At 42.7% G+C, this 14,615-nt stretch overlaps 1 protein-coding gene across 1 annotated transcript; it reads left to right on the top strand.

Moving 5' to 3' along the window:
• The first annotated feature begins 12,383 nt into the window (after window positions 1–12,383).
• Window positions 12,384–14,367, top strand: LOC138672112 (piggyBac transposable element-derived protein 4-like). Its single transcript, XM_069760153.1, has 2 exons — window positions 12,384–12,568; window positions 12,738–14,367. The coding sequence occupies exon 2, from the start codon at window positions 12,751–12,753 to the stop codon at window positions 14,308–14,310; it is 1,560 nt and encodes a 519-aa protein (XP_069616254.1). The 5' UTR covers window positions 12,384–12,568; window positions 12,738–12,750; the 3' UTR covers window positions 14,311–14,367.
• Window positions 14,368–14,615: the final 248 nt, after the last annotated feature.

Below are 14,615 nucleotides of genomic sequence, written 5' to 3'. Positions count from 1 at the left end.
TTGAAATGCAGACTTTGATGGAATGCTCTGCGGGCGTCACATTGCGTTTGCAGAGCCCCTGATGTGCCTAAACAGTAGAAACCCCCCACAAGTGACCCCATTTTGGAAACTAGACCCCGAAAGGAACTTATCTAGATGTGTGGTGAGCACTTTGAACCCCCAAGTGCTTCATAGAAGTTTATAATGCAGAGCCGTGAAAATAATAAATACGTTTTCTTTCCTCAAAAATAATTATTTAGCCCAGAATTTTTTATTTTCCCAAGGGTTACAGAAGAAACTGGACCCCAAAAGTTGTTGTCCAGTTTCTCCTGAGTACGCTGATACCCCATATGTGGGGGTAAACCACTGTTTGGGCACATGCCGAGGCTCGGAAGTGAAGTAGTGACGTTTTGAAATGCAGACTTTGATGGAATGCTCTGTGGGCGTCACGTTGCGTTTGCAGAGCCCCTGATGTGGCTTACCAGTAGAAACCCCCCACAAGTGACCGCATTTTGGAAACTAGACACCGAAAGGAACTTATCTAGATGTGTGGTGAGCACTTTGAACCCCCAAGCGCTTCATAGAAGTTTATAATGCAGAGCCGTGAAAATAATAAATACGTTTTCTTTCCTCAAAAATAATTATTTAGCCCAGAATTTTTTAATTTTCCCAAGGGTAACAGGAGAAATTTGACCCCAATATTTGTTGTCCAGTTTCTCCTGAGTATGGTGATACCCCATATGTGGGGGTAAACTACTGTTTGGGCACATGCCGGGGCTTGGAATTGAAGTAGTGACGTTTTGAAATGCAGACTTTGATGGAATGCTCTGCGGGCGTCACATTGCGTTTGCAGAGCCCCTGATGTGCCTAAACAGTAGAAACCCCCCACAAGTGACCCCATTTTGGAAACTAGACCCCGAAAGGAACTTATCTAGATGTGTGGTGAGCACTTTGAACCCCCAAGTGCTTCATAGAAGTTTATAATGCAGAGCCGTGAAAATAATAAATACGTTTTCTTTCCTCAAAAATAATTATTTAGCCCAGAATTTTTTATTTTCCCAAGGGTTACAGGAGAAATTGGACCCCAAAAGTTGTTGTCCAGTTTCTCCTGAGTACGCTGATACCCCATGAGTGGGGGTAAACCACTGTTTGGGCACACGTCGGGGCTCAGAAGGGAAGTAGTGACTTTTGAAATGCAGACTTTGATGGAATGGTCTGCGGGTGTCACGTTGCGTTTGCAGAGCCCCTGGTGTGCCTAAACAGTAGAAACCCCCACAAGTGACCCCATTTTAGAAATTAGACCCCCAAGGAACTTATCTAGATATGTGGTGAGCACTTTGAACCCCCAAGTGCTTCACAGACGTTTACAACGCAGAGCCGTGAAAATAAAAAATCATTTTTCTTTCCTCAAAATTATGTTTTAGCAAGCATTTTTTTGATTCACAAGGGTAACAGGAGAAATTGGACCCCAGTAATTGTTGCGCAGTTTGTCCTGAGTATGCTGGTACCCCATATGTGGGGGTAAACCACTGTTTGGGCACACGTCAGGGCTCGGAAGTGAGGGAGCACCATTTGACTTTTTGAATACGAGATTGGCTGGAATCAATGGTGGCGCCATGTTGCGTTTGGAGACCCCTGATGTGCCTAAACAGTGGTAACCCCTCAATTCTACCTCCAACACTAACCCCAACACACCCCTAACCCTAATCCCAACTGTAGCCATAACCCTAAACACAACCCTAACCGCAACACACCCCTAACCACAACCCTAACCCCAACACACCCCTAACCATAACCACAACCCTAATTCCAACCCTAACCCTAAGGCTATGTGCCCACGTTGCGGATTCGTGTGAGATATTTTCGCACCATTTTTGAAAAATCCGCGGGTAAAAGGCACTGCGTTTTACCTGCGGATTTTCCGCGGATTTCCAGTGTTTTTTGTGCGGATTTCACCTGCGGATTCCTATTGAGGAACAGGTGTAAAACGCTGCGGAATCCGCACAAAGAATTGACATGCTGCGGAAAATACAATGCAGCGTTTCCGCGTGGTATTTTCTGCACCATGGGCACAGCGGATTTGGTTTCCATATGTTTACATGGTACTGTAAACCTGATGGAACACTGCTGCGAATCCGCAGCCAAATCCGCACCGTGTGCACATAGCCTAATTCTAAAGGTATGTGCACACGCTGCGGAAAACGCTGCGGATCCGCAGCAGTTTCCCATGAGTTTACAGTTCAATGTAAACCTACGGGAAACAAAAATCGCTGTGCCCATGCTGCGGAAAAACTGCACGGAAACGCAGCGGTTTACATTCCGCAGCATGTCACTTCTTTGTGCGGATTCCGCAGCGGTTTTACAACTGCTCAAATAGAAAATCACAGTTGTAAAACCGCAGTGAAATGCGCAGAAAAACCGCGGTAAATCCGCCATAAATCCGCAGCGGTTTAGCACTGCGGATTTATCAAATCCGCAGCGGAAAAATCCGCAGAGGACCAGAATACGTGTGCACATACCGAAACCCTAACCCTAGCCCTAACCCTAACCCTACCCCTAGCCCTAACCCTAACCCTAACCCTACCCCTACCCCTACCCCTAGCCCTAACCCTAACCCTACCCCTAGCCCTAACCCTAACCCTAGCCCTAACCCTACCCCTAACCCTAACCCTACCCCTAACCCTACCCCTAACCCTAACCCTAACCCTATTCTAACATTAGTGGAAAAAAAAAAATTTCTTTATTTTTTTATTGTCCCTACCTATGGGGGGGACAAAGAGGGGGGGTCATTTATTATTTTTTTTATTTTGATCACTGAGATAGATTATATCTCAGTGATCAAAATGCACTTTGGAACGAATCTGCCGGCCGGCAGATTCGGCGGGCGCACTGCGCATGCGCCCGCCATTTTGGAAGATGGCGGCGCCCAGGGAGAAGACGGACGGGACCCCGGCTGGATCGGTAAGTATGATGGGGTGGGTGGCGACCACGGGGGGGGGATCGGAGCACGGGGGGGGAATCGGAGTGCGGGAGGGGTGGAACGGAGCACGGGGGGCGTGGAACGGAGCACGGGGGGGCTGGAATGGAGCACGGGGGGGTGGAACGGAGCACCGGGGGGGGGTGGATCGGAGTGCAGGGGGGGTGATTGGAGCACGGGGGGGTGATTGGAGCACGGGGGAGCGGACAAGAGCACGGGGGGGAGCGGAGCACTGGATGGAGGGGAGCCGGAGCAGTGTACCGGCCAGAACGGAGGGCTGGGGGGGCGATCGGAGGGGTGGGGTGGGGGCACACTAGTATTTCCAGCCATGGCCGATGATATTTCAGCATCGGCCATGGCTGGATTGTAATATTTCACCCGTTATAATGGGTGAAATATTACAAATCGCTCTGATTGGCAGTTTCGCTTTCAACAGCCAATCAGAGCGATCGTAGCCCCTGGGCTAAACTACCACTCCCCATGTCCCTGCAGATCGGGTGAAATGGGAGTTAACCCTTTCACCCGATCTGCAGGGACGCGATCTTTCCATGACGCCGCATAGGCGTCATGGGTCGGAATGGCACCGACTTTCATGATGCCTACGTGGCGTCAAAGGTCGGGAAGGGGTTAATGTCTCATTTTATCTAAAATTAGCTCTGCAGGTAGGTTCTTATGCAGATCATCGTCCAGCCCATAGCCTGGAACAGCTCATTTGCATATATTAAATATGTGGATTTCTCTTTGAACAGCCAGCTTCTTTAGCAATGACCTTTTGTGGCTTACCCTCCTTGTGGAGTGTGGCAATGATTGCTTTCTGGACATCTGTCAAGTCAGCAGTCTTCCCCATGATTGTGGAGCCTACTGAAACAGACTGAGGGGCCTTTTTAAACACTTAAGAAGCCTTTGCAGTTGTTTTTTGTTAATTATTGTAATTTACTGAGATAATGACTTATGAGTTTTCATTGGCTGTAAGCTATAATCATCAACTTAAACAGAAATAAACACTTGAAATAGATCACTCTGTTTGTAATATCTGTATAATATATGAGCTTCCCTTTTTGTATTGTAGAAGTGAAATAAATTAACTTTTTGATGATATTCTAATTTTATGAGAAGCACCTGTATATGTAGCTTGGAAAAGAATGATGAATCATCTCTATTTCTTTTCCACAGGGACCACTGGCTGCGTCTGTTAGCACTGCAGCATTGCTTGATTTTACGACCAGTAAGGTCAAAAAATGTTGCAGCAGACCTAGAATCTGCACTGCCCAGCATCAAAAGGCAATAGGTGGCAGGAAAACTGTTAATTAACTGATATTTTTATACGGTGTTATAACATCTCAATGTAGAGCACAAATTACATTTTTTCATATTTATATATTTTTGTTTTACAATATTTTGTCTCTTTGTTACGTTAAGATCAAACTCTTTGCATAAGTTTTACTTTTGTATTTGGCTTGTCAGTAATAGATCTTAACCAGAATTTCAATATTGTTTACCAACTGTAAAAACGCGAGTCTCCTGAAAGTGTTCACTTCTGCATTCACTCAAAAAGGGATTCTGTTAGTGGAGTTAATTGAGGAGGCTGAAATGATGACAAGAATACTTAATAACACAGCATCTTGTTTGCAGCTTAAAATCTGCAGTATTGTGGAAGTCACTTGTGGTCGATGAAACTAAATGTGTGAATCGCTGTGAACAATGAATCATTCTATGTTCACAAGTTTAACTTGCTCTCTGCTGGAGACAAGCACTTATCTGCAGCAAAAACGATTGAAGATTAACAGCAATCATACACTTTTTTTTAACACTGAAGTTTTTCATTTTTGCATCATGAGATTTTTCTGGCTTTAGCTCTTTTTATTTTTACGTAGCTGTTTAAATCCTTGAGTTTTGTAGGTCAAGTTGTGGAATATTTTACACATTATTTTGTGGAATAGATATGATAAAAAGTATTTTTTTTACAATGACATTATATTTAAAAAAAAATGCCACCGTAATTTTGCTTTTATTATTTTGTCATTTTTGACAAATGATCCAGTTTCTTAAAATTCTCCAAAATATTTGATTTGCAGTTAATTAATTAGCATGATTTTCTCAAACTGATGGTGTTGCTGTCAGACTAAGGGCTCATACTCACTTTCGAGCAACTCGGATGAGTCTCGCATGGTAATACCCGACCCTGCACCTGGCACAGAGGAGCGGAGCATGCGGCTGCATGTATTGCTATGCGGCCGCACGCTCCGATCTGAGTGTCGGGTGCAGTGTCGTGTATTGCCATGCGAGACTCATCCGAGTTGCTCGCAAGTGAGTTTGAGCCCTAAGCATTATCCTTCTGTGACCATTGGTATGGCTTGTACTGTTGCCAAATAGGGCCAGTAAGGCAGGTGTGCAATAAATACACATGCACAGTTAAAAAACTAAATTTTAAATAGTTTTCCCCTCTTCTTTTTTTTTTTACAAAATTCAGTCAACCTCCTAAAAATGACGTAAAAAAATGCTGCTTATGTACATTACCAAAAAAAAACAGCACTGCAACAGGCTATTGCATTGGTGTGGCATTTATAGATATAAAATGTAAGTATTAAATAAAAAAAAAAAGGTTTGTTAAAAAAACAATTCTCCCCCTCATCAAAAAAAGGGTTGCACAAAAAAATTGCAAAAAGTCACCAGAGTCACTTGTGACAAGCAAGCACATCATCTCTGACTGGACTTTATTTCTGATTTATTTATTTATTTCTATAAACATTATTGTGCTGGCGTGTTTTTAGTAAATGACGAATGAAGAAAAAAAGTGTAATTGTAATTCAAGTGCAGCAGAACACATTCTATGGAGGCAGCTACACTATATCACTGATCAATCAGATTAAGTTTGATGCCATTACATCACATGAAATAGTGCAATCAATGAGGGGAAGAAGGACTATCGTTGCCATATAAAAGCTGATGCAGGGAATTACATAGCCAATTTATGGTGACTTAGAATAATGAGAGGACATCAGAGCTCACAATCCAGCAATAAAGATAAAAAGATAAAACCCTTAAACATCGGACAAATACTCCAGACAATAATGTTTTATACAACTGTAGCATTGAAGATAATTAGTGTACTAGTCTCCACATAATGCAGAGATTACATTGATAGCGGGAGATGTGGGAGAGGTGCCAACAACAGTCTCTGCCTCATTGTAATTGATCAATGATTTTTGTAACTGACATTTGTCCTGCTACATTTTAGATACAATTGTTATTATACATTGCTTATATAGTACTAACATATTCTGCAGCACTTTACATTTATTACCATCACTGTCCTCAATGGGGCTCATAATCTAAATTTCCTATCAATAAGTTTTTATAGTGTGGGAGGAATCCGGAGTACCCGTAGGAAACCCATGTAAACACGAGGAGAACATACAAGCTAGTTGCAGATATTGTCCTTGGTGGGATTTGAACCCAGAACCTCAGCGCTGGAAAGCAACAGTGATAACCACTGAGCCACCTTGCAAACCAATTATAATCTTTTTTTCTTCATTGCTAATGAACTTGAAAACAGCAGCCAACACAATATTTGTTATAGAAAAAAATATCTGAAATCTTTGTCGGTTAAAGATGGTGAATTTTTTAGTCACAAGCAGGAACCCTGTTGCAAATGCTGGATTTTTCAATGTGAACCTACCTAGTATTTCTTATTATATCATCTTTGGGAAGAAGAGAGAAGAGAATTCACCCCACTGACCGTAAGACCAAGGATGGACTTGCCCACCTGGAAATAGGAGAATGTGCCGGTGTGCCTGCCCCCCTGATCAGCACCACAACTCCTGCATCCTTCAGATTAGTGCCTCCTTTGCCCTGTATTCTGGACGCGAGCACCAAACAGTGAGTGCGTTATTCTAAACCTGGTGCTGGCGGGTCATCTGTACTGCTCAGCAACAAGTGATGTGAAGTGAGTGCTTTCTCATCATCTGGGGCTGCCAGCTTCTCTTGATCTCATTTCGCTCACCACTCTCCCAGCTGCAGAGTGCTCAATGAGATTAATAAAGAACAGGATAGTAGTGTCTAGAATAGAGTTTATTTTTTGAGGAAATTATGTCACCTAAAAGGGCGGGGTCTCCTTCAGTCCAGTGAAGAACCAATAGCAGGAAGCAGGGCTGTGCTCAGGCTGCTGGAGTTGAGAGGAGGGAAATTATAGGCTGCACCTTGGAGCCATGTGAGGAGAGGGCTGAGGGGCTGCACCATGGAGCTGTGCGCGGAGAGGACTGAGGGGCTGCACAATGAACTCTTCTACAGTTGGGAATGATGATCCAAGGCTCAGTGTGTGTCATCGGAGTACAGTGGGGAAAAAAATATTTAGTCAGCCACCAATTGGGCAAGATCTCCCACTTAAAAAGATGAGTGAGGCTTGTAATTGACATCATAGGTAGACCACAACTATGAGAGTCAAAATGAGAAAACAAATCCAGAAAATCACCTTGTCTGATTTGGCAAGATTTATTTTGCAAATTATGATGAAAAATAAGCATTTGGTCACCTAACAACATGCAAGATTTCTGACTCTCACAGACCAGTAACTTCTTCATTAAGAGGCTGCTCTGTCTACGACTCATTACCTGTAGTAATGGCACCTTTTTGAGCTTATCAGTATAAAAGACACTTTTGAGTAGGGTTGAGCGACTTTTAGTTTTTCAGGGTCGAGTCGGGTTTCACGAAACCCGACTTTCTCAAAAGTCGGGTCGAGTGAAATCGGTCGATCCTATTGAATAGTTGGGGTTGGGGATCGGCCAAAACTCGAAACTCAATGTAAGTTTATGGTTTTTTTTTATATTTCCTTCAGGGCGATATAGCAGAAAAGCCGGTAATTCAATTACCGTCTTTTCATTTCTCCTGCCAAAACCCAACATGATTTGAGACATGGTTTACATACAGTAAACCATGTCATTTCCCCCTTTTTTTTTGCATATTCCACACTACTAATGTTAGTAGTGTGTATGTGCAAAATTTCAGCGCTCTAGCTCTTAAATTTAAGGGTTAAATCGTGGAAAAAATTGGTGTGGGCTCAATTTTCTCCGCCAGAGTAGTAAAGCCAGTGACTGAGGGCAGAGATTAATAGCCTGGAGAGGGTCCACGGTTATTGCCCCCCCCCAGCTAAAAACACCTGCCCCCAGCCACCCCAGAAAAGGCACATCTGGAAGATGCGCCTATTCTGGCACTTGGCCACTCTCTTCCCATTCCCGTGTAGCGGTGGGATATGGGGTAATGAAGGGTTAATGCCACCTTGCTATTGTAAGGTGACATTAAGCCAGATTAATAATGGAGAGGCGTCAATTATGACACCTATCCATTATTAATCCAATTGTATGAAAGAGTTAAAAAAACACACAATATTAAAAAGTATTTTAATGAAATAAACACACCGTTTGTTGTAATATTTTATTGTACGCTCAATCCACTCGCTGAGGACCCTCGCTCTGTAACAAATAAAAAATAATAAACCAACAATATACATACCTTCCGTAGATCTGTAACTTCCCACGTTGTAAATCCATCTGAAGGGGTTAAAATATTTTACAGCCAGGAGCTCTGCTAATGCAGCGCTGCTCGTGGCTGTAAACCCCAGCGAATGAAGGTAATGTTGGTCAATGACCTGTAGTTACCTTCATTCGCGGTGATGCCCCCCTGCTGGATGTCCCTGGAGCGTGGGGAAAGTTCCCAGGCTCGAGGTCATATGAGGACATCTAGCAAGGGGCGCATGACCGCGAATGAAGGTAACTATAGGTCATTGACCTACATTACCTTCATTAGCTGAGGTTTACAGCCACAAGCACAGCTGCATTAGCAGAACTTGTGGCTGTAAAATATTTTAACCCCTTCAGATGGATTTACAACGTGGGACGTTACAGATCTACGGAAGGCATGGATATTGTTGGTTTATTATTTTTTATTTGTTACAGAGCGAGGGTCTTTAGCGAGTGGATTGAGCGTACAATAAAATATTAAAACAACCTGTGCCTTTATTTCATTAAAATACTTTTTAATAATGTGTTTGTGTTTTTTTTAACCATTCAATGCAAATGGATTAATAATGGATAGGTGTCAGAATTGACACCTCTCCATTATTAATCTGGCTTAATGTCACCTTACAATAGCAAGGTGATATTAACCCTTCATTACCCCATATCCCACCACTACACAAGAACGGGAAGAGAGTGGCCAAGTGCCAGAATAGGCGCATCTTCCAGATGTGCCTTTTCTGGGGTGGCTGGAGGCAGATGTTTTTAGCCGGGGGGGGCAAAAATCGTAGACCCTCTCTAGGCTATTAATATCTGCCCTCAGTCACTGGCTTTACTACTCTGGCGGAAAAAATTGCGCTGGAGCCCACGCCAATTTTTTCAGCGATTCAACCCTTAAATTGCCTTTAACCCTTAAATTTAATAGCTTTCAGCAATTTAAGAGTTAAATCGCTGAAATAATTGGCGTGGGCTCCCGCGCAATTTTCTTCGCCAGAGTGGTAAAGCCATTGACTGAGGGCAGATATTAAAAGCCTAGAAAGGGTCCACTGTTTTTGGCCCCCCCTGGCTAAAACATCTGCCCCCAGCCACCCCAGAAAAGGCACATCTGGAAGATGCGCCTATTCTGGCACTTGGCCACTCTCTTCCCATTCCCGTGTAGCGGTGGGATATGGGGTAATGAAGGGTTAATGTCACCTTGCTATTGTAAGGTGACATTAAGCCAGATTAATAATGGAGAGGCGTCAATTCTGACACCTATCCATTATTAATCCATTTGCATTGAATGGTTAAAAAAACACACACACATTATTAAAAAGTATTTTAATGAACTAAAACCACAGGTTGTTTTAATATTTTATTGTACGCTCAATCCACTCGCTGAAGACCCTCGCTTTGTAACAAATAAAAAATAATAAACCAACAATATACATATCTTCCGTAGATCTGTAACGTCCCACGTTGTAAATCCATCTGAAGGGGTTAAAATATTTTACAGCCACAAGCTCTGCTAATGCAGCACTGGTCGTGGCTGTAAACCCCAGCGAATGAAGGTAATGTAGGTCAATGACCTATAGTTACCTTCATTTGCGGTGATGCGCCCCCTGCTGGATGTCCTCATATGACCTCGAGCCTGGGAACTTTTCCCATGCTCCAGGGACATCCAGCAGGGGGCGCATCACCACGAATGAAGGTAACTACAGGTCGTTGACCTACATTACCTTCATTCGCTTGGGTTTACAGCCACGAGCAGCGCTGCTTTAGCAGACCTCCTGGCTGTAAAATATTTTAACCCCTTCAGATGGATTTACAACGTGGCACGTTACAGATCTACGGAAGGTATGTATATTGTTGGTTTATTATTTTTTATTTGTTACAGAGCGAGGGTCTTCAGCGAGTGGATTGAGCGTACAATAAAATATTACAACAAATGGTGTGTTTATTTCATTAAAATACTTTTTAATACTGTGTGTGTTTTTTTTAAACTCTTTCATACAATTGGATTAATAATAGATAGGTGTCATAATTGACGCTTCTCCATTATTAATCTGGCTTAATGTCACCTGACAATAGCAAGGTGGCATTAACCCTTCATTACCCCATATCCCACCGCTACACGGGAATGGGAAGAGAGTGACCAAGTGCCAGAATAGGCGCATCTTCCAGATGTGCCTTTTCTGGGGTGGCTGGGGGCAGGTGTTTTTAGCCAGGGGGGGGCCAATAACCGTGGACCCTCTCCAGGCTATTAATATCAGCCCTCAGTCACTGGCTTTACTACTCTGGCAGAGAAAATCGCGCGGGAGCCCACGCCAATTTTTTCCGCGATTTAACCCTTAAATTTAAGAGCTAGAGCGCTGAAATTTTGCACATACACACTACTAACATTAGTAGTGTGGAATATGCAAAAAAAGGGGGATATGACATGGTTTACTGTATGTAAACCATGTCTCAAATCATGTCGGGTTTTGGCAGGAGAAATTAAAAGCCGGTAATTGAATTACCGGCTTTTCTGCTATATCGCGCTGAAGTTAATATATATATATATATATATATATATATGTGTGTCTGAATGACATCTATAATATAATTGTCTAAGGGTTTTTCCCTCTGTATGTCTATCTGTCTGTCCTGGAAATCCCGCGTCCAGCAATGGGCACAGCGACGATGATGTCATAATGGTTGCCATTGCGACGATGATGTCATAAAGTTTGCCTCGACCAATCAGCGACGGGCACAGCGACGATGATGTCATAATGGTTGCCATGGCGACGATGATGTCATAAAGGTTGCCTCGACCAATCAGCAACGGACACAGCGACGATGATGTCATAATGGTTGCCATGGCGACGATGATGTCATAAAGGTTGCCTCGACCAATCAGCGACGGGCACAGTCTGCCGCGAATTCTGGAATCATCATTGTCCATATACTACGGGGACATGCATATTCTAGAATACCCGATGCGTTAGAATCGGGCCACAATCTAGTATATACACACAGAGTGGGATCGGGTCGGGTTTCACGAAACCCGACTTTGCTAAAAGTCGGCGACTTTTGAAAAGTGCCGATCTGTTTCGCTCAACCCTATTTTTGAGCTTATCAGTATAAAAGACATTAAAGTCCACAGCCTCAAACAATCACACTCCAAATTGCACTAGGTGAAGATCAAAGAGCTGTCAACAATACATCAGAAACAAAATTGTAGCCCTGCACCAGGCTGGGAAGACTGAATCTGCAATAGGCAAGCAGCTTGGTGTGATGAAATCAACTGGGGGAGCAATAATAAGAAAATGGAAGACATACAAGACCATTGATAATCTCCCTCGATCTGGGGCTCCATGCAAGATCTCACCCCGTGGGGTCAAAATGATCACAAGAACAGTGAGCAAAAATCCCAGAACCATAAGACCTAGTGAATGACCTGCATATAGCTGGGACCACCGTAACAAAGGCTACCATCAGTAACACACTATGCCGCCAGGGACTCATATCCTGCAGTGCCAGATGTGTCCCCTTGCTTAAGCCAGTACATGTCCAGGCCCCTCTGAAGTTTGCTAGAGAGCATTTGGATTATCCAGAAGAGTATTGGGAGAATGTCATATGATCTGATGAAACCAAAGTAGAACTGTTTGGTAGAAACAAAACTCGTCATGTTTGGAGGAGACAGAATGCTAAGTTGCATCCAAAGAACACCATACCTACTGTGAAGCATGGGGATGGAAACATCATGCTTTGGGGCTGTTTCTCTGCAAAGGGACCATGACAACTGATCTGTGTACATGTGTAAGGATTCTGGACTTTCCTGGTGCCTGTTCGCCCTGATCCAAGATGGAGTCTTGGATCTCGCCCTGTCATGGAACTTCCTGTCTGTCCTGTTTATTTAACCCTCCGTCACATACAACTGATCTGACAGGCGCTTCTCTTTTACTTTCATTTCTCCTTCCTCACCAGATTGTGAGGAAACCCCCTCCCTCCAAGTAATCTCCTGTCTCTTGAAGGTCTGTGAAACCTGATATCACAGTTGGATTTCAGAGCTTCAGGGGAGAGGATATAGCTGCACAGATCTCTCAGGCTCATTGTATGTGAATACGTCACATTCAGTAAGGTTGGTATTTTATGTTTTTATTCATCACAATAGTTTATTTAGCTTGTTTTATGAATGTATAGCACAAAATGTGAGGATATTTCATAGAAATAAGGGAGATTTTATAAAAGAAAGTGTGCTGCTCAGGCATATACAGTAGTTCCCTAACATATTCCTTCTCTTGCTTCAGATTATCTGCTGAAATGGAGAGGAAAATGTACAATTTATCCAAACAACTTGATGTTGAGGAAGTAACAAACATGCTGTTAGATGATAGAGACCTCACACTGAATGAGGATTTAGGAGAGGAAAGTGAGATTGATTCTCATGATGAGGTGGAAGAATGTGTCCTGGATTCTGAAACAGAGCAAGATGGTGACAGTGGTGAGGATGAAGAAGTTGGATCATATTATATTGGAAAAGATAAAAATACTAAATGGAACAAGAAGCCATTCCAGAAAAAACGTAGGGAACCTTTAAACATTATTACTCACTTTCCTGCAGTAATAGACACTGCACGTAATGCAAAAACTGCAGTTGAATGCTGGAACAGTATATTTACAGATGACATTCTGGACTCTATTGTCACATATACCAACCAATATATAGACATTATAAAGGACAAGTACATCTGCAACAGAACCATCAAGCCCACAGATGAAATAGAACTGCGTGCTTTTTTTGGATTACTGTACCTTACAGGAGCTTATAGGGCAAATAGACAAAGTTTGGAGGAACTTTGGGGTAAAGATGGGTATGGAGTTGAAAAATTTAGCCTTCTTATGTCCATAAACAGATTCAAGATTCTAATTCGTTGCCTTCAGTTTGACGACAGAACTACCCGAACCGAACGCAAAACACATGACCGACTTGCTCCACCTCGTGATATATTTCAAAGATTTGTTGTAAACTGTAAACAAAGTTATTACCCTGGAGAGAATCTCACTATTGACGAAATGCTCCCTGGTTTTCGTGGTAGATGTGCCTTTCGTCAATATATTCCATCAAAGCCAAACAAATATGGAATAAAAATTTATGCCCTTGTTGATGCCAGTAAGACCTACACTTACAACCTGGAAGTTTATGCAGGAAAACAACCAGAAGGTCCTTACTGTGTGAGCAACAAACCCATTGATGTTGTAAAAAGACTGGCTGAACCCTTATTTGGATCGGGTCGCAATATTACAGCTGACATTTGGTTTACAAGTTGTGATCTGATTGATTATCTGAAAATTCAGAAGCTGTCATATGTGGGAACTGTAAGAAAAAACAAAAGGGAATTGCCGCCACAGTTTGTAAGTGTGAAAGAGAGACAACAGTACAGCAGTATGTTTGCATTCCATAATGGAAAGGCTTTAGTTTCCTATGTACCACATGCCAAAAAAATCGTACTTCTTCTATCAACACTTCATGATGATGCTGCCATCGATCCTGGGACTGGGGCAGAAAAAATACCGGAGATAATTACATTTTACAATGCCACCAAAGGGGGTGTGGATACAGCAGATCAGATGTGCTCCACTTTCAACATCAGCAGAAACATCAAACGCTGGCCAATGGTCATATTTTTTGCTATGTTGAATTTGGGTGGTATAAATTCACAAGTAATTTATCTTGAAAACAAGCTTGAACCACTCCGTAGACGATTGTATCTGAAAAAATTGGCCCATGAACTAGTACTTGGAGAGCTATGCAGGAGAAGCGTGAAAACAATCGGTATCCCCTCTCGCCTTCAAGTTCAGCTCAAAAGGTTCCGCCTATAAGATGATGGTGAAAAGTCACCATCTGCACCACCTCACAAAAGAAGGAGATGCACCACCTGCCAAACGGAAAGCGGAACCAGAAGGCTTTCAAATTATGAATGTCTCAAATGTCATAAAGCAATTTGCCTGACACATGCAAAAATGGTGTGTAATTCTTGCTATTTGCTCTGCAAGTGTGACTTTTCTGGGGAAACCTCAGCATCTACTTCTGATTGAATATGTTTTTAATAGTACTTAAGGTACCTTAAAATTAAGTTTGTGTTCAAAAATTTTCTTTGTACATTTTTTTGAGAGAGTCGAACTGG

Source organism: Ranitomeya imitator, chromosome 3 (assembly GCF_032444005.1).
Source record: "Ranitomeya imitator isolate aRanImi1 chromosome 3, aRanImi1.pri, whole genome shotgun sequence".
Classification (NCBI taxonomy): Eukaryota; Metazoa; Chordata; class Amphibia; order Anura; family Dendrobatidae; genus Ranitomeya; species Ranitomeya imitator.
Note: the sequence above shows the minus strand (reverse complement) of the source record. Positions and strands in the feature narration are given on the sequence as shown.